The sequence below is a fragment of the Tyto alba genome, unplaced genomic scaffold, assembly GCF_018691265.1.
Source record: "Tyto alba isolate M040663 unplaced genomic scaffold, T.alba_DEE_v4.0 Super-Scaffold_6, whole genome shotgun sequence".
Lineage (NCBI taxonomy): Eukaryota > Metazoa > Chordata > Aves > Strigiformes > Tytonidae > Tyto > Tyto alba.
This window is the reverse complement of record NW_024881327.1, coordinates 7,212,238-7,231,098: the sequence shown is the minus strand read 5'-3', so window position 1 is coordinate 7,231,098 and position 18,861 is coordinate 7,212,238. Positions and strand designations below refer to the sequence as shown.

The window sequence follows — 18,861 nt, the reverse complement described above, 5'->3', positions numbered from 1 at the left end:
CAACTCCTATTCCACAGAAAACCACAGGCTTTCTACCCACCTGTGTCAATCTTTTTCTACACATACAGCGTCCTTCTCATTCAGCTGCTATGACATGTAACTGTGCACCGTTGTGTGCTTGTTAATAATTAATGATTAAGATCTTCAATTAGTTTTCACCAGCATTTTGGCTTAGAAACAACAGAACATAAATAATAATAACGAAACAAAACCCTGAGAGGAACGTTTCCTGAATGCTGTCACTGTAAGTATAACAAGCCTTGGCTTATCTCGAGGCCATAAGAAGTTAATGCTCCTCAGAAACACCTGAATGAAAAATTTCATTTTTGGGTAAGAATATCTTTAGAGGGAGAAATTAAAACCTCTCACTGGGGCAATTTTAAGCAAATTAGAAGTAGAGTTAGGCAATTGTTTCTGTAAGCATAGTGCGACATAATCCCTTTACGCTAAAACTGTCCCCAAGTAATTGCTACATTTATTATGTGCAGTTCTGAAGTTTTGCATCAAATCTGTTTTTCAAAGTTCAAGACCAAATACTGGCAAATGCTCAAGGCATCCCAGTTAAACCCGGAGCTGTGCATCTCCCTGCTCCGTCCCTCCGGCCAGCTGGCACGGTCCCTGCCCGGCCTGCTGAGGACAGCCTTGCACCTGGGGCTGGCAAAACCTCCCAAGGGAGGAAGGTGTCAGGGAGCTACAGGCCTCAGCGCGGGGCAGCTGTCAGCAAATTAGGAGACTGCAGCCGTTAGCACCCTTTCTTGCTTGTCCTTTTCTGCTGTATTTGCCCCCCAGCAGCCGTGGCCTGGCCCAGGCCCACCCGTGCTCCCTCACCCCTCTTTGCTTTGTCCCGCGTTTTTTACCTCACCTCACTCTTTCCTGCCAACAGGAGGTCACCAACATGATTTATTGTGGCGACAGCAGCTCCCCTGCGCTGTCAGGAGGACATCTCCAAAATGCTTTAAGGCTGTTGTGGATGCCGAGAGCACAGAAAGCTCAGGAGGATCTGCAGACCCAGGCAGCGTCCGCACGGGCGTCCCACCAGGTCGCCAGCAGAAGTCACCGGCTGCCGGGGGCGGCTGCTCTGCCCAGCAGGACGGAGGACGTAGCACAAAGCCGAACTGCACCCTTCATTGCTTCGCTCGGTTAGTAACTTTTCCAAATCCTGTCCTTTCAAACAACTGAGCCTGTCCATCCCCTTTAAGCTAGCGAAGAGGTGGACTGCTAAATCCCCTGAGTATCTGAGGCGAAGGGGGAAAACAAAGTCCGGGCGGTGGTAGTGAGAAGACATAGCTTCAGCATGGAGCCGAGGAGGAGGGAGAGAGCCTAACGATGCTCAGCAAGGGGATGGTGAACAGGAAGGATGGTGATTTTGGACTAGATGAGAGAGACAGCACTATGAAGGGAGATATAAAGAGCAAAGGGATAAACAGTTCAGCTGCAGGCCTACAGCAAGCAATTGGGAAGGAAACTGGTGGAAGGAAGAAAGTGAGCCAAAGCCAGAGGGGAGCAATAGAAGAAATACTTGAAATACTTATGACCTTTGGAAAATATTACCTTCCATACCTTTCATGGTTCCAGAAACTCCCCATTCCTCTGTGACACCAAATACTTACCCCAAAATACAGGTCGTGCCTTCTTTCACTAGCAAGTCTACAGGGAGGATGAGACCTCCTGCATTTCCTACAGCAGAAATTTCTGTAACAGAATAATATTTTTCAATTCTTCTGTTAAATTATGATGCCAGAGACTAGGATTTTTCCTTGTATCTCAACTTGCTTTTCAAAAGCTCTTTAAAGCAAAAAAAAAAAAAAAAAAGGACAATATTAATGCAAAAAAAAAAAAAATCCCCAACATCCCTGAAAAATATTCTTTATTCCAGTCAAAGACTCAACATTCAGTAAACCAGGTTTCTTTTGTGACCATAATTCTGCATTCTGATACAGGATTACTATTCAGACTGGATAATTATATGCCACATTTACACCAGATATTTTTCTTATTCAGTAGGAGGTTGAAGGTGTGGCAAAACAGACCAGCTAAAACAGAATCAGAAGCCACCTGTAAATGTGCCAGAACTGATATCAGAAAGTCATGCCAACTTGCAAAACCCTCCCCATTTTCATCAGAACTCATTTTCACAATGGAAAAAATAACAAAATATGTTATTTCAATTTGATGGCTTCATAGCCACACAATTTTGAACATTTTGAATGTTTATACAAAGAGCATCACATTCTTTCTTTCCCCTTTTTCTTCTCATAGATTTACTGTAAAGCAGAATTAATAAAGCAAGTGGAAGTCCTGGCAACAGAAGACTCTTGTTTTCATAACTGACTATCAAAATGCTAAGTAGAAAATCACCCTCTTAAACTTTTCATGCTATTGTATATCGAACAGATACAAATATGCAACCACACAGAAGCATTTTTTCTCCCAAAATTAGCGTTATTACTTTATTTGGTGATTCATTACAATCTGCAAATCCGATAGTAAAAAAAAAAAAAAAATAAACTAAGCATAATGTTAAAGCATTTTACAAGCAAAATACTTTACTGTTTCTTTTTCAATTTGCATAGGGTGGGATAAGTGTATTGGTTAAAGAATATAACGTACAGAAGAACAAAACCATTGTTCATCAGACTGTACTGAAGGGTGTTACGATCCTGTGAGTGAACAGTACTTAAACAGCTATAACCGTCAATGGAAAACCATACACTTCAACATTAACAAGGCTGCCTCCCCATGACAATGATGCATCATGAAGGCTGCAAGCCACTGGGCTTCTTCTCTTACATTGTAGATCATCCTACTTTAAAGAAATTAAAGAGTTAAACAAGCCAGAATGCATCTATCTATGCTCATTTCTTTTCTACTTGCACAAAGGCCAGTATGGAGAGAGGGAATTTTTAAAGTCAGCTTCTGAAACCACTTACAGTAACGTCTGTCTCATGTTTTCTGTCATGGAGCTAGCAAGCTTAGAGCTTCATCCACACATGTCTGTTTATTATTCCTGTGCATTCAGGTAAAAACCTGTACTTTTTCACTGTATAGCAACAAACTGCAAAGAGATCATGCTCCTTTCCCATTGCAACCACATCTCTTTTCCTCCAACTGTATAAATCTGGCTTTAAAGTCTCACAAAACTAAAAAATAGTTGATCTAGGTTGTAATAAAAAAAGAATATTAAATACCTTTGGTAAAAATAGATATATTTAACAAGTTTAGAAAAGCAAATAGTTATATTGTCAAAAGGAGAGTATAAAAATGTACATGATAAAAAGTAACAAACAAACAAAAAATCATCAGCCATAGTAGTAAGAAGAAAGGCGCTGTTCTTTTCAATGTTTGCCTCCTTAGCTCACGTTATTGTCCAGTCTTCTTTCTAAAAGGCAGGAGCTTTGCTAGAGCGTATGGAAAAATCCAGTCCTTCCTACCAGTATTAGACAAATTAATTCGGAACAAGCCAGTCTGTTTTAACACGAGTTTATACAACAGAGAATGCTTCGATTTAGAGTACATAGGAGTAGCTGAACACAGAAAGAAAGATTTCAGGTGTTTTCAACCAGAGGCCAGATGTACTGGAGCTGTAGAAATGAGACAGCCAGCAGGATCAAGTCTCCATGATGTGAGCCTTCTAACTTTATTTTTTACTCCTAAATTATAAATCCATGTATTGTCAAGAAAATTGTGGGGAACAAAAACAATACATGTATTTTAAATCCCTCATTGATGCCTTTCTCCCATCCTTTCACTGGGCCTCCAAACAGAGCTGTCACACAACATATAATCCCAGTTCGGCTTCTCCTCTTTTTAGAGCTCACTGTAAATCTTGAAGATGGAAGATCCCCAAAGCAAACAACTGAGATTACAGAAGGAGATAATGCACAAGCCCCATAATAGAATCAGCCATTGATTGAATGTGCTTTGAAAGAAAACAGCACAATTAAATCATGTTTATCCTTCAGTATTCCCTTTGCACACACAGTCACACTCCTCGTGGTGTTCCAAGGGCACATCTGTCAATGATTTATGCAATCCTCGGATGCCAATCCTTGGCTTCAGCTGAAGAACCTAAAGGAGAAGAGGCCAAGCATCAGGAAAACAGCAAGTGTTTCATCCCACACCTAGACTATGAGCTGGATCGCACTGGAAACTCACTGGATGACAGGAACTGTATTCAAAGAAATAGGCTTTCCTCAGCTGAATTTCTTCATTTATTCTACCCACTAATCATTATTTTTGCTTTTACTCAAGCCCTTTACAAAATTGGTGAAAACATGTTGAACAGATATGAGCTTTTGTCAAAGAAGAGATTCTTGCAGTTTCGTATTTCTACTTAATCTTATTTAAGAGACAATATTATAGTTAATCCAATGGGATTATCAGATAATTCTATAATGAAAAACCTTAGCTATAGATTTGTAACAATGGAAACGGATGGTTATCTGTTCCTTCATCAAGTTCACATCTACCACTAGAGAAAGCTGAACAAGGAGGCGTGGTTGTGATGTGTCTGAACTGCACCAGTAAACAAATACCTCAGGAATGACTTAGTAGTTCCACAGAAAAGTATTTTAATAAGAAAGATGATAGTTTTTTTATGTAACACATCATTAAGACGGTAAAAAAATATTTACTACAGGTGTAATACATACGATTTAAAAATATTAATATTGGTGCATTCCTATCGTAAAAATAAATTCTTTAATTGGCTTTCAGTATCTGCAAACGTGCAAAAGCAAAAATAGCATGTACCTCGTGGTATTTTTTGGTAACTTTTGTTGGTACACATTGGCACTCGTTGCAGCTCTGGTGACAACAGGCACAGTTTCCACCACAACGTTTAACCAGGAGACACAGCGGCCAGAAGATGGTGTCAGTTCGCTTCAGCTCCTCCCTCAGCGACACTGAGAAGTTGCGAGGAGTACAGCTGTACAGCCGCACCTCCTCCTTGAGGAGGTTGAGATCGACCACTGCAAAAAGACAAACAAACTGCTGCTTTTCTCATTCGTTATCCAACTTCATTGGTGCTAAACCAACGTCAGCAGTGCAGAACCCTGGATGAAAGTTCATTTTAGTGCAGGTGGTGCACGTTCAGTGCACAAGTATAATACTGCAGTTATATGAGTACCACGACACCCAAATGGAACGATCGTTGTATAGGAATATTCACCAATTAAGAATCCTGCAAAACTCCAAACACATTTTAAACTCATTTGCATAAAGCATTCAAACTTCTTCCCTGACGAAATTTCAATTATTGCTTCTTCTTCTCAAGGGTGATGTAAGTATAAGAAAGAATCAAACCATTTATAGCTAAGAGGAACTCGCTTCTAAGGACTAAGAACTTCAAGAAGTCATGTCATCATCAGGGAATACTGTACAGACAACAAATAAATGCACAAGTATGTACATCTCTATAACCATTAGTAGGTTCCATTTTTCCTGCTCCTGCTTAATAGCACCATATATATGAATCTCTGTTGCTTCTCTAGGTTTCATTTTCAGTTCAAGTGTCTTAAATAAAATACAGTTCTTCCTTGTAAGCACCTAGCTTGAAGTGCAAGTTGAAGATATTAATATTTAGCACCAGTTTCCATACAAACTGGTACCACTCTATCACACTAAATTTTCACTCTGCCAACAACTGAACAGCAAGCTCATTAAAAGATCTGAAACAGGGCAAGCTCCTTTAGGTTCACATTAGCTGCATAGCCAAGAAATAGCAGGCCTTGAAGGAGGCAGTTAAGAGTAAAAATATGGGACTGTTTTAGTGAAAAAATGAACTTTGGTGAAAAGCAATGTAATTTCATTTATTTGAGAAAAGCCAGACTACAATAATCATGATCTGGAATCTTTTGTCTGAACTGTTTCTCTCCAAACCTACCACTGTTGTGGAACAGAAGTAATATCTAATTCTCAGGAGTGCTCTATCTGATAAAAAAAAAAAAAAAAAAGAAAAAAAAAGAAAAAGAAAACCCTAGGATAATATGTCTTCTGAGATGACTGAAATAGAGGTCTTGAACAAAGTAGCAAAGAGGTTTAAACCAACTGGTTTTGCGTTAAATCAAGAAGAAACTAGGGGAAAAAATATCACAGTGCATTGATGTTACTTGACAAATACTTATAGTTATTACTAGCAGTTTGTAAATAAAAAGATACAAAATAAAGCTAAAATACGTTCCTGATCAGAATCACCCTCTAGAGAAATACCTTTTTTTTCCCCCTCTACTGACTATGTAAAGAGCCTCTAGAGGTCACTAAGGAGAACTTCAGCCTACCAAGGCAATACAATAGCTCTGAATTCCATTTAAACACATAAGAAATAAAGATAATTTAGAAGTTGCGTTTGTCTAGTAGAAATGCTCACTAGTACTGTCCCAGGAACAGATCTTTGGGCAGCAATTTCATTCCACATTTCTTCAGACATTTCTTTTGCAGACCATATCCATATACTGGCATCCATAAGTAAAGGTTTATGGTTGTGAAAGGCCAGTTAAACACACTGAAGCCTTTTCTCTGCTTGCACTTACAGTGAATGCCACGCTGGGGCACTTCATTCCATCACTATCAGGTTAACACAGGCTCCTAAATAAACAATCTGATTTTTAAAAGCGGGGAGTATGTAATAACTCCAATAAAGTTAATGATAGGACGCCAGCCTGCCTCCCACACTGCAAGAGCATTCCTTGGAGAAAGTTGAGAAGGCAGCAGAGGAAAAGAGAAACAAAACTTCCGGGGGAGAGATTCACTGTGAGAAATTAGAAATGATTTAAGCTCTTCTGATCAGCTAATAGCTCTAGGCTGAGTCATTTAGAGGGTGGACATGTCTACTTCCATTAATCAAGGACTGGATAGGAACGGAGTACTTCTTTCTCCTGTTACGTCTTCAAACATATAATAAGTGAACTGTCTGAATGAGGATAAAATGCCTAAAGCACACTGAGAGAAATGCTAGTTCTTCTAAGACTTTCTACTGGCATATTTCTACAGACTGACATGCCTGGTTGCAGTGAATCTCAAGAATCTAAGCTCATGAGTCCTAACACAACTGCTGCTCAGCCCTTCACCGTGAGAAGCTGCAGATGGCATCTGGGCACTGATGCCTCTTCCAGCAAGGCCACCGACCAGCGGGACAGAGATGCCGGTGCGGTGCTGTGCTGCTCCATTACCTCCTGCCCACTTGCAGCAGCAGAGGATTGCATCCATTTCCCAGTACCAGCTGTAGTTATAACACGGAGAAAAGGGCAACGCACTAAAGGGAGCAGCAAGCGTATTACAAATTTTATTACAACATCGGAATAAATTTGAACGGAAACCTTCAGACCTGCAGACCCAGATTTAAAAAAGGTTCTGTGGAAGAACGCGCAATGAGGTCTTAGCAGACATCTTTTCATGTCTAACAGGCTTCAGGAGAGATGAAAAATGTCATGTTTGGTTTCCATGCTTTACAATGTACCAAGGTATATTGCTATTATACCTCACAATGAACCCTTGCCCTACCTTATGTAATTCAATTTCATTAAAAGGTCTGTGGCAAATTTATCTAGTGCTTATATAATCACTTCTTTGAAGTGTGTGAATGAAGCTGTTATTTTTTCAAAGAGTATCTGTCTGTCCAAAATTTATTTTAACACACTGTGGGCACGAAGCTAGATGAGAGAATGTATATATTCCCTTAAAAGTGTTTACTTAACCACAATAAAAGGTTATGTGGATTTCCCAAGTGCTCTGAGTTACAGTACCTGTTATAATGTGAACATTTAAACACTCCTTCAACTTGGCTTCCACTCATGTATCACGTTTGACACAACAGTCAAAGGTCTTTTGTCTAGCACTAGCTCAGGAGGAATGGAAGGCTCTGCAGTAGCACATGAATGGGAAACACTAAAATAAAAATAAGGGGAGAAGGGAAAAAAGGGAGAAGAAAACGTAGATGCAGGTAGGTCTACAGTGAAGTCTATTTCAGAAGTGTGCCTTCAGTGGCACATACACCTGAAGTAATCCATGTTCACACCAGTCTGAAAATAACTGTTCTGCAATTGGCAATGCGACTTTCTGGCATCTTCTGGGATGGGTATCAAGTACCATGGGGAACCCCTGTTCCCAAAACATGTTTCCAGCTGGATGCTTCTCTCAAAGTCAATGAAACAAACTAAATTCTGGTTGGGGCACCTGTGTGTGGGCACAGATAGCAGCGGGATGCTTTTCACTACTAAGCACCTTGGAGATGTTTCTGGGAGTGTAAGTTTCTTACTGACAATAGGACAGGGCTGCTACAAAACCCCAAATGAGGAGTGGGAAAAAAAAAAAAAAAAAAAGAAACCCAAACAAAAACCAAACAATACAAGAAAAGCATCTACTAAGGATTGGGACTTTTCTTCTTCTTAAGAAGACTTCAGAATATGGTTGAATGACTATGCATAGATTTCTGTGGGAAGCAATGGGATAATTTTTTTGCACAGTAAAATATATTTTACTTATAAGGATGTTTAATATTATAAAAGAATTTAGGACTATATGTAGACATCAAAGCCTCGGAACTTGGTGTTTCTTCTTTCCTGGCTAGAAGGTTTTGGAAGCATTTTATCCAGAGAAAACATCAGACACAGAAGTTCTGTGGAATTTAGGTTGTCTAAATATAGGCTTTTTCATATGAATTATTAAGTAGGAGTAGAGGACAATACTCTTCTCTACATAAAGAACCATACACTTTTAATTACATTTTCATTTAATCTAGATGTAAACTGATGTTTGTCTGTGAAAGCAGGACAGTAATTTAGCTTTTACACTGAAATATTGCAAAAAAGCCCCTGATCTAATTATAGAATCAAAGAGTTTGAAAAAACTAAACATCTTAGGGCATGCACTTCTCCCAAACATTTCTTAAAAATGTTTTTAAATACAGCAATCATGCTGCTAGAAGGAATTAAAAAAAAAAAAAAAAAAAAAAAGAAAAAAAGAGAAAGGTTTGCTTTCCCCATCTATTGAACAGAGCTAAAAGTTAATACTATGTCATTTCAACTGGACATATTTTCCACCTCAGGCTATTACATTACACACTCGGTAATGCAGTCTGAGGGTGGTCTCTTAAAGATAAATGTGGCAATACCGTGATATGTTTATTCAGTGGAAAAATCTATCTCAGCATCTAATTAGAAGTCTTTAAAAGATATACTCTGATAGTTTCTTTCTAAGATATGTCTTGAAGGGAGTTGCTGTCGTCTATATAGATGTTATCCAAAACTTGCATTTTAGTTTATGTAAAGTTTCACAAATTACATTTTGTTTTTCTCGCACTTACTGTCTTCTTATGGCATACATTTGGCAAATACTGAATCTCTTTAATTAGGAAAGTGTTAAATGACTATCTGAAAGGCACAGTCCATTGTTGCAAGATTTTAAAGAGATTTCCTCCTCCTTGACTCTTGATTTAGTTGCTGTGTGAGTAGCTATAGCAGTTCAGGTAGGGTAGAATAGATTTTTAGGCTCTGATTCAAGAATTAGCTGTCAAAAACTTAAATTTGAGTTATGAAAGACTTTACTTTCTCCCTTTTCTTGCTGATCAGATGATAAGCTAGTTTACATTTGTCAACAGAGGAGTCTATTCATATATACTCATATGTTTTCATTTTCATGCTGTATGGTGGGCAAAGAAGGAGGTATTGCCTGCATGCTGTCCATCCACATGAAATCCATAAACATGAAAAGCAGCATCTGGATGATATGCAGTAGAGAATTCATGAATTTGAAATGTAGATTGCAGAAAATGACTTGCTGAAAAAGAAATAGCTTCACTAGTCTTGAAATGCATAATCTACATCTGATTAAGTTGACAACTGCATGATCAAACTGAGCATGGACACGGGGGTTTCACAAGATATCATGAAAGAGAAACATGACACTAATTGCTCTCAATTCATATGGTGTAGAGACTGAGACAATTCTAAGGAAATAAACCAATCATTTGCATGATACGGTAAGTGTTAAGAGATTACCTAACCCCAAACAAAAAGTAAAGTTATTCTCTTCCATAAAAAAAGAAACCCACAAAGTTAGATTATGTCACCCAGGCAAGATGCCCTGCTACTTCGTGGACATAAAGATCTCCCAGGTTCGCTACAGAAAACAACTTGGTTCTTTTTTTTTTTGTCTTTTTTTCCCTTTGTTACTCTATCCCACTAAATTCTTTTAAGTTTTGGGTTTAGTTATTGTCCTTTTTCAGATGATATAACAGTGAGAACAGCTAACAACAATGATCTCTGCTGTATTTCCAACATATTAATTTCTTGGAACCAAAACTGAAGGTGAAGAATGCTCTTGCTTACTGTTTCTTTGTTAAGAAAACATACCCACAGAAAGGCACAAGGCCAGACAGAAGAGTAATTTACCTCTTGATTTTCTCCCATGAATATATGCCTTTCCAAGGAGTTGCCACGTTGGCCTGTACAAGTCTTCCAAATCCAGTTGCCACCGATCTGGTTCAAGGTACCGGATAAGTTCTTCCACAGTACTAAATCCAGCAACAGCATTGTTTAATACATCTAGCGGTAAAGCTGATGGGGGTAGCAATGATGGGCTGGGTGCTTCTGTGTGGTGCTGCAATCAAAGCCAAGAGAAGAGTACCAGTCAGAGGGTTAATGGATCTGCTTTGATGAAGTGCTGCACTTTATGAAGTTACATATCTGGGAAAGTTTATAAGTGGCTAGCTTTTTTCCAGTGTACAGTTTACCTAATAAGACAAATGACAAGAGTCAAAAAGTACCTAATTACTCTTCAGCGATAATTGTAAACAAACTTCCACCAGACAGAGCTTTCCCACTTCTTACATTCCTAGACTTGAAGATAGCATGCCACTATACCTGTTCTTTGAAGAAGTTCACTGAGTGATGGACAAGATTTTAGAAATAGAACAAAGAGTGATTTGAAAATATGGCTCCATCACAGGCAATTAGTGTAAACCTCTAGAAACCTGAGGAAACACACATTTCACATGCTGAGTTTCCTCTGAAACTTAGCCACAACCTTTGTCCTCTTGTCTTTCAATGTAAAATATGAACATACCCTAGTACAAAGATAGCAAATATTCCTGCTCTCATCTATAGATGAAAAAAAGCACCAGTTGTGTTTCTATACAGTACTAAGAATTATGTTTTTGGTTAAACAATAATGAACAGAGTAATAACAACATCTGGAATGACTATAATTATTTCTTCCTTAAGGAGAAAAAAAAAAAAATGTTCCCAAGGATATCAAAAGTAGTTAAATGGTGAAATTGAGTACTGAAAAAGCCTATGTACATTCCGACAGCACAAATCTCACTGACAAACTCACTGGATCGGGGTACTCAGTCACAGGCAATTCAAGCAAAGTGAGACTTCTGGTTTTGCTCACTACAATCTGTTTAAAAATTATGCATTGATTTGTATTTTCAAAAGAATAAAAAAAGGCAGGAAGAGAAGGGAAGCCTGAAGCAGGAAGCTGCTGCTGCACCACCATAAGTTTCTTTAGGCTTTTATATAGGCAGACATCATGACAGACATTATGTCCACAGTGCTACATAAGAGCAATTTATCTGCACCATGTAAGAAGGATGAGGAAAGATTTTAACATTCCCTTGATTTAGGGGATTGGAAGGACAAGAAATCTTGAATTTAAATGTGTAGTGCTACGTGTGTCACTGCTCTCAAGTGTAGTCCATGTAAGATTCAGGGAAAATTTATTCACTCTAAGTACAGTCAGGTTTTGGAAAAGGTTGCCCAGCGAGGCTGCACAGTATCCATCATTGGAGGCTTTCAACACCTGACTGGGTAAAGCCCTGAGCAATAGTCTGACCTCAGAACTAAACCTACCCTGAGCAGGAGGCTGAACTAGAGACCTACTGAGGTCCCTTGCTGTATTCTCCTACAACATAATATTGAGACTGAAGGACTGAACGTTCCTCCAGTAAGTGAACTAGCATGCTTGTTGTCCCTTCCCTGTGCAGTGCTTGTTTCTGCTGCACAGCATTTACATATATATATTTATTTATATGAATTTATTTATACTTAAAAATCCTCATATCACTTAGTGCCAAAATGGTACTCTCAGTACTCTAATGTGAAGTGCATACATATTGTAATTTTTTCATCTATAATGTCAAATCAATTGTATTAATTTACCTTTTCAAAATGATCAGAGAAATTGATGAGAAATGTAAGTTATAGAGTAAACATTATTTAATAAAATAATCCTTGCGACACTACACACTAAACAGCAGTTTTCTAAAATTAGTATGACTGTGATAGCTGTATTTCATACCTATAATTATATTTTCATTTCTGTGTTCTCAATTCTATTAAATATGCATTTTTGGTTTCAGCTAAATGTGTGGTTGAAAGGGCAGCAAATGGAAGTAACCACCATGCCCGTCCTATTTTTTGCTTCAAGGTTTTTTCTCTCTCCATCTTCAAGAAATGCAGTCACTAGAATGATTTGTGCTGCTTTTTAACTGGGAGTCTTGCAAAGATAATACAAAACATAGATCTAGCATGTTGCTACTATTAACTTTACCATATTTACATCTTGCTAATTTAGCATCATTTCCAATAGAGTGAGTGAAATAGCTTCTTCCCATTCTGGATGAATGTAGATTTCAAAAAGTTAAAATATTTCATTTCCTCTTCTCTCCAATGCCCACATTAAAAATAATAACATGTTGATCCATCTATTAGGTTATGATAATAAAGCAACAGATTCTGGTCTATAATTTAAATATTTGCTCTTAGCAAAATATGCTACTCAGCAAGTTTCAGAATAGTGCTATGACACTGTAATTCAGATGGTCAAAAAAATAAATATTCCAAAATTTTCCTTCCTGTTTTTCTTCATGATGATGTATTTGTAACAGTCACATTTCCCGGTTTCAACATGTAAGGTTTTGCTAAGGTGAAAAGCAAAATAAGGATCAAATGGTAGAACTAGCACCTGAAATAAAAAATAAAAAATAAAAAAAACAACCCCTAAAACCACAAAAATCTTCTATTTTGTTTCCAGCTGAAGAATTTACTTTGCTATCTGACTTCTACAGCAGTTTTTTTTGTTGTTGCCAATGAAATAGATGAATTCCAGGTGAAAATCTATTGGTCTAGAATCTGTTTCCACATTTTCAACTTCAGACGTGCACCCTTAGTAATACATATACAGGAACTAATCCATCAATTTATGTTATTCTGGATTCAGTAGGCATTTGCCTGAGTTAAAATGTTATAAGGATATGGTGAATCATTGCACTTAATGGTAACACAATTAAAGTTGTCATCACTTTCTAATTATTCTCACAACAAACCAAAACGTAAAGAGAAAGTAACTGAAACAGCAAAATTGCACAACTCTGAAGATGAATGTTTCAGAGTAAAGTAGTTAAAATCTCAAGATTAAAAATGTTATTCCCAATAATCTCTTAATTTAGTCAATTTAAGTGACAGTTAAAATGTACCAAAGATGAAAGATAACTGATATCATAAAGCTATAAATGCTGTAATTTATATTTATAACATAACATTTATGAAATCTCAATTCAATAAGTTGTTTAATATAAACAGTAATTCAAATTATACTCTGCGTTGCTATTACTTGCTAATAGGTACTACTTATTTTATAAGTTAAATCTTTTGGACAGAACGTCCAGGGCAGCATAAATGGCACTCCTTCCTTTGACTAAAATTCTATCTTGGCATTTTATATAATTTATAATTTCACTCAATTTTCTCAAAGTTGGTTTTTTTCATGTTCTATAGGCAATGTTTATACCTGCAGTAAGGTTTCACTTTCAGAGGAGGTCACAGGAAAAAAGACGTAACTCAAGAAATTAACACTCAACTTCATTGATGGGACGTACCTTTTAGAACAAGCTAATACAAAACTTCAGCATAACTCTGAAATGTAGCATCATCGTTGCAACTTCAAAATACTGAAATGCTCCTTCAATGGAGCTTTTCATCACTTTATAGCAAGCCCGTCACTTTATAGCAAGTATAACATTATATATTGTTATATAACTTCCACTGTAATTCCATCCACTTAAATAATCTCAGATAAAAATCCGCGTGCCTAGAATTTAAACTATGTCTCTCTTGACATCCGCATTCTGACCCTTGCCTCCACCTGCATGCCTGACACAAACGGGTGTTCTCGAGTCGCTCTCTGGGCCGTGCTACCGACATCCGTGCTCAGTAGGTCTGAGAGGTGCAATTTCACTGCAGAATGGTGGTGTGAAAGCCTCCCAGGAGAACCACCCATAAGCTCTATCCGCTTTGCTGCCCAGTGCTGACGGAGACAGCAAAGATGACCTTACAACCAAGGAGCTATCTGTCAACTGCACATCTATTCTATAGCTGGCATCACCTCACTTACTCCACAGAACTGTATCACATCTGCCCTGGCAGGTCAGCTAGCACATAATCAACCTTTGATATAACAGTCATCTCTTTATCTGAGAGGGGAGACATAACCCAAGACAGAAGACACTTGCTTAGGTATCACAGCTATCCAAAATAGCTTTCCTGATGGAGACCACTTACTGGGAAGTGACGTTCTCCAAGCTTTTCTACAATAAATACTGACAGTAAACACCTTTTCTGTCATAGCAGCACATCCTCAATTAATACGAATGTTTTAGGCTTGAGACCACCTTTTTTAATTGTTTTGTCCGAGCATGAATAATTTCTGTCAAGACAGATTTGAAAAATACATCAAGTTCTGTATTTTAACGTGATTCTGGTAGCAAACAAAACACTCTCTGGTTTTTGTTTTTGTGCCCAGGAAATGGTTTCAATTTACTTTAATAAGAATAAACATGTTTAAAACCAAGATAGAGCCAAACAGTTGCATCTTTACTGTTACTTAAAATGATTCAGGATGAAAACCAGAGCAGAAAACACAGGGCTTCTGCTGCCCTGTAGAACGCCCAAGAATGACAATTAGCACTGGATCGAACAGAATTTTCATTAGGCCTGTTTATATTGTATTTCTGCATGTTTACTTCACTCTATCAAAACAAATACCTTCTAGAAATTCCCTAAGGTGTTTACAAGTGTAAAAGACAAGCAAATACACCAAATTTAGGCAACAGTTTAAGATATGGGCTTGGAAAAAAGGAAGGAAATCATGTAAAGACTAACTTCACAAAACTGTCCGGCCCTGAAGATTATACATCACACAGAAAAAACTTACAGAGTAAACTGCATTTTAGGGTGCTCACAGTGTTAGTTGTGCCCTATTAAAGGAATTCCATCTTGCCTCTTTCTCAAAGGGGAAAGGGTAGGGCATTCTTATAAGTAGATTAAGCAGGTGACCATCAGTGAAGCTGTAAATCTGAACAAAAACTGCAACAAATGAATTTGAAATTACCTAGTTGAAGCTCAGACCTAAAGGATGATTTAATATGTAGCCTGACTGGAAGACTTATGATTAATTTCTTGCTCTGACACATATTTCCTGTGTGATCCCGGGCACAGTATTTAGGCCACAGCTTCATGGTGTAAAGCATCTGGCAACAGCATCTCCTTGCTATGCCAGCATGACTGTGTATGTGGCTGCATCATAAACAGAAAGTGATCTTTCTGAAAAATAATATTTCTCATTTCCTTTTTTCTTTAACCGTAATCTTATTCACAGCACAGACCTCCAACAGCTAAACCATCACAACCAAAAGCACAGCAGCCGCTAACGCCAACATTTGTAGATTCACTCTGGCACCAGGAATTTCATAACATGCAGGTTTGTAACACAGCCTTATCAAATCTGTAAAATGAACATAAAGGCAATTTCTTATCTCACAGTTTCTGTGAGAGAATGAATACAACAAACATTTACTAGACGCTTATTACTGGTTTATCTGAAGAATCCAGAAGTATTTCAGGCAGATAAAGGGTAAAACTTTGGATATGAGACTGTATGTTACAACCTTTCCTGTTCTGCCCTCATCCATCTGTTCTCTCCTTGCACTGAACCTGCTCCAAGGATAAATTCAGAACAAAACAGCACTCACCTACGATCTACACAAGATCAGCTCTTAAGCACCACCATGATCTAAGCAAAGCTTTCCTGTTGCTCCTGTCTCACAGGATAGGACTGTCAAGGTACAGACACTACCCTCTTCCAGTTAAAGGAGAGGCAAAAAGTAATTTTGCTAGTTTACTGCAGCCAGGAGCAAGGAATTTCATGTTTAATAACGCAATCATTGAGTTAAGACTGGAACAACAAAAACAAGTGAGTCAAATACTTGGCATGACAGGACACTTACAAGCAGTGAATAATATGTCTAAAGTAATTCACTCCCCACAAAAGAAACCCCCATTTTTTAATTTCTTGTCTTATAGAAAACATTGTCAAGCAGTTTCTGAGTGAAAACCCATTCATCAGTTTAAACATCAGCATGGTTTAATCAGACTAGAAGAGACCCTATAACCTCAGACAAACCTCCCTTCCTCTGAAAACCAACTAGGATCAGTACTTTGAAATAAATAATGTATTTCTTCTAATAAAATATCCTTACAGGGTTTTTTTATGATTATTATTATTATTATACAGGAACACTCCAAGTCCTGCTTAGATTTAGAGATATGCTCTTGAAACTAATAGTACATGCACATTCTTGTAACACTCACAATAAAGCAAACCTGTTTGTTTCCTTTATAATCACAGGTAGCCCTCCTATTAGCATCATTAGAAGCTACGAGGGAGAGCAGATATTCAAGTCTTCCTGAGTTTGCCCTGAGGACACAGAAGCTTCCTGGCATAACAACAGCTCTTTCTTTTCTCCCATAAATACACCCAGTAATAACTGTGAAAAGCCTCTAGAAACCCTGACCTACCTGTAAAAGAACAAACTTTTACTTGCTTGCATGCATGCAGTACAAAAATGCTAATCTATTTGTGAAAGTCTGACACTTGTAAAGACATAATCTCTGCACAACATTACCCTGCACCACTGCTGTGCAAAATGTCAGTCCTGTTCAAATAGCAACGTAGAAGGAATGGAGATGATCTGTAGCCGGGCTTCTGTACAACCACCTAAGCAGAGATATCAAGTTCCACGATCCTCGTCTTGTGCCTCCAGCAAAGGAATGAGAAAAAAAGAAGGAGCAAAGGCAGATAATCAATTTAGACTGCCAAAGTCAGGGAACAAGGCAAGGATGTTTACTTCCATGTGACGGAGATGGAAGCCAGGAAGGCCAGTGCAGTTCCCACTGCAGCACTTCTTCCTTCTTTAGCTGAAGTTACTGTCGCAGCAGTGAGGACGGTCGTATGAGGCACGCAGCAGCTCCAGGGCTGCTAAGTAGGTATGTGTCTGGTAAACTAAGCTCCAGTGGCACTGAAGCAAACATACATTTTGTTCAGCTACCCTCACTTCAGGGTCGTAACTTCTGAGAGTCAAACGACACACAGGTAGGGGTACCAGCCCTCCTCCATTTAATCAGCTCCTGCCCGTGAGATCCCCAATGCAGACTGACAGCACCTTCTTTCCTTACTGGGCCTCCAGCTCTCTGCCTTTCACAGGCTGCCCAAATTTTCTGCTCTGTGCTACAACCGCTTATCAAAGTCTTGGCCAGCCTCTCTTTATATGCATGCAGGGCTTTCCTCTTATCTCACCGAGGACCTTATTTGCTGAGTGTTCATGTGCTTGTACCAACTTACACCTCAAAGCCAGAGAGAGATGGCTTTCCAAACCCTACATCATCCGGTATTTTTGTTATGACACTTTGAGGACTGCTCCCCAAATTGAGCATTATTTCTACTTTCCTTTCTGTAACTGCTAACAGGAGAACGGTCACAAGGGAAAGTGAATGTGTTTGTGCCTTTCTGTCTTTGCCTGTCATGAGTGTGACTACAAGAATAAAGGTGTATAAAAGTAGTGTTGGGAGCAGCCTAACATTTCTTCAGATTAAAGTTTTGAGATAAAATATATTTTATGAAAAGTTTTAAATATTCCCCCCAACAGAGTTTCTGTGCAATTCACAGAATTCTAATTGTGCTGGAAACAACTGGAAGATGATCTCAAGGAAATTAGCAGCATGGAAATAGCACTGACTGTCTCTGATCAGCAGCTTGCTTCTGGTGAACTGCAGCTTTTTGCACGAAGCCTGCACACCCCAACATCCTTTGAAATACACAGCATACAAGCAGTGTGACAGCCATTCTTGTGACAACAAAGATGACACGTATCTAGAACAATTTTGTAAACTCTCAGTGGATGCTATCAATAGCAACAATCTCTGGAAGCCATTTTCAAAAAGCTTTAGTGATTTGGTTAGTTCTCATCATAAACATCTATAATCACATATATGTACACATATATAAATGTATAAAAATACATTTTGCTTTTTCCCATGATCACATGTATCAGCAATAATCCACACTAATTCATTTTAAAGGCAAACAGAAGAAAAGTAATGCTCACAGTACCGTATTGTATGGAAGACCTTATTGTCAATACACTTCATCATGACAGTTGCAGTGTGTTCTATTCCTAGGAAATTTCTTGGATGCAGTTGCATGGAATTATTGGTTTTGTCAGTGCATCTGGTAAGTCTCACTGAAGCAGCACACACTACTTCATCAGGATTTCATAAGCACTACAAAATTACAAAATTTTTCTCTTCTGTCTCTCCTCTACTGAAAGTATTTGTTATTCTACAAAACGATCCAGTGATTCTTCTATTCTTTGGGGCAAAAACTCTCATTCACTGATTTATTCTTTTATTTAGTTAAGGAGGTAAGAGGTATAAACAATTCTGCTGGAAGCTGTGTCACCAGCATCTCTGGCAACTGCAGAGGTCTCGAACAATGAAGTGTACAATCCCTGCAACCACTATAACCCAT

General features: G+C 38.3%; 1 protein-coding gene across 1 annotated transcript in view; it reads right to left on the bottom strand.

The window, feature by feature from the left end:
* Positions 1 to 3,026: 3,026 nt before the first annotated feature.
* PDGFC (platelet derived growth factor C) overlaps positions 3,027 to 18,861 on the bottom strand; it is a 136,583-nt gene continuing 120,748 nt past the window's right edge. Inside the window, exons 4-6 of the mRNA XM_033007279.2 lie at positions 10,389 to 10,596; positions 4,753 to 4,970; positions 3,027 to 4,068 (exon numbers count right to left, since the gene is read on the bottom strand). Coding sequence (XP_032863170.2) covers positions 3,952 to 4,068; positions 4,753 to 4,970; positions 10,389 to 10,596 — 543 coding nt within the window. The 3' untranslated portion in view covers positions 3,027 to 3,951. The remainder of the gene's footprint in view (positions 4,069 to 4,752; positions 4,971 to 10,388; positions 10,597 to 18,861) is intronic.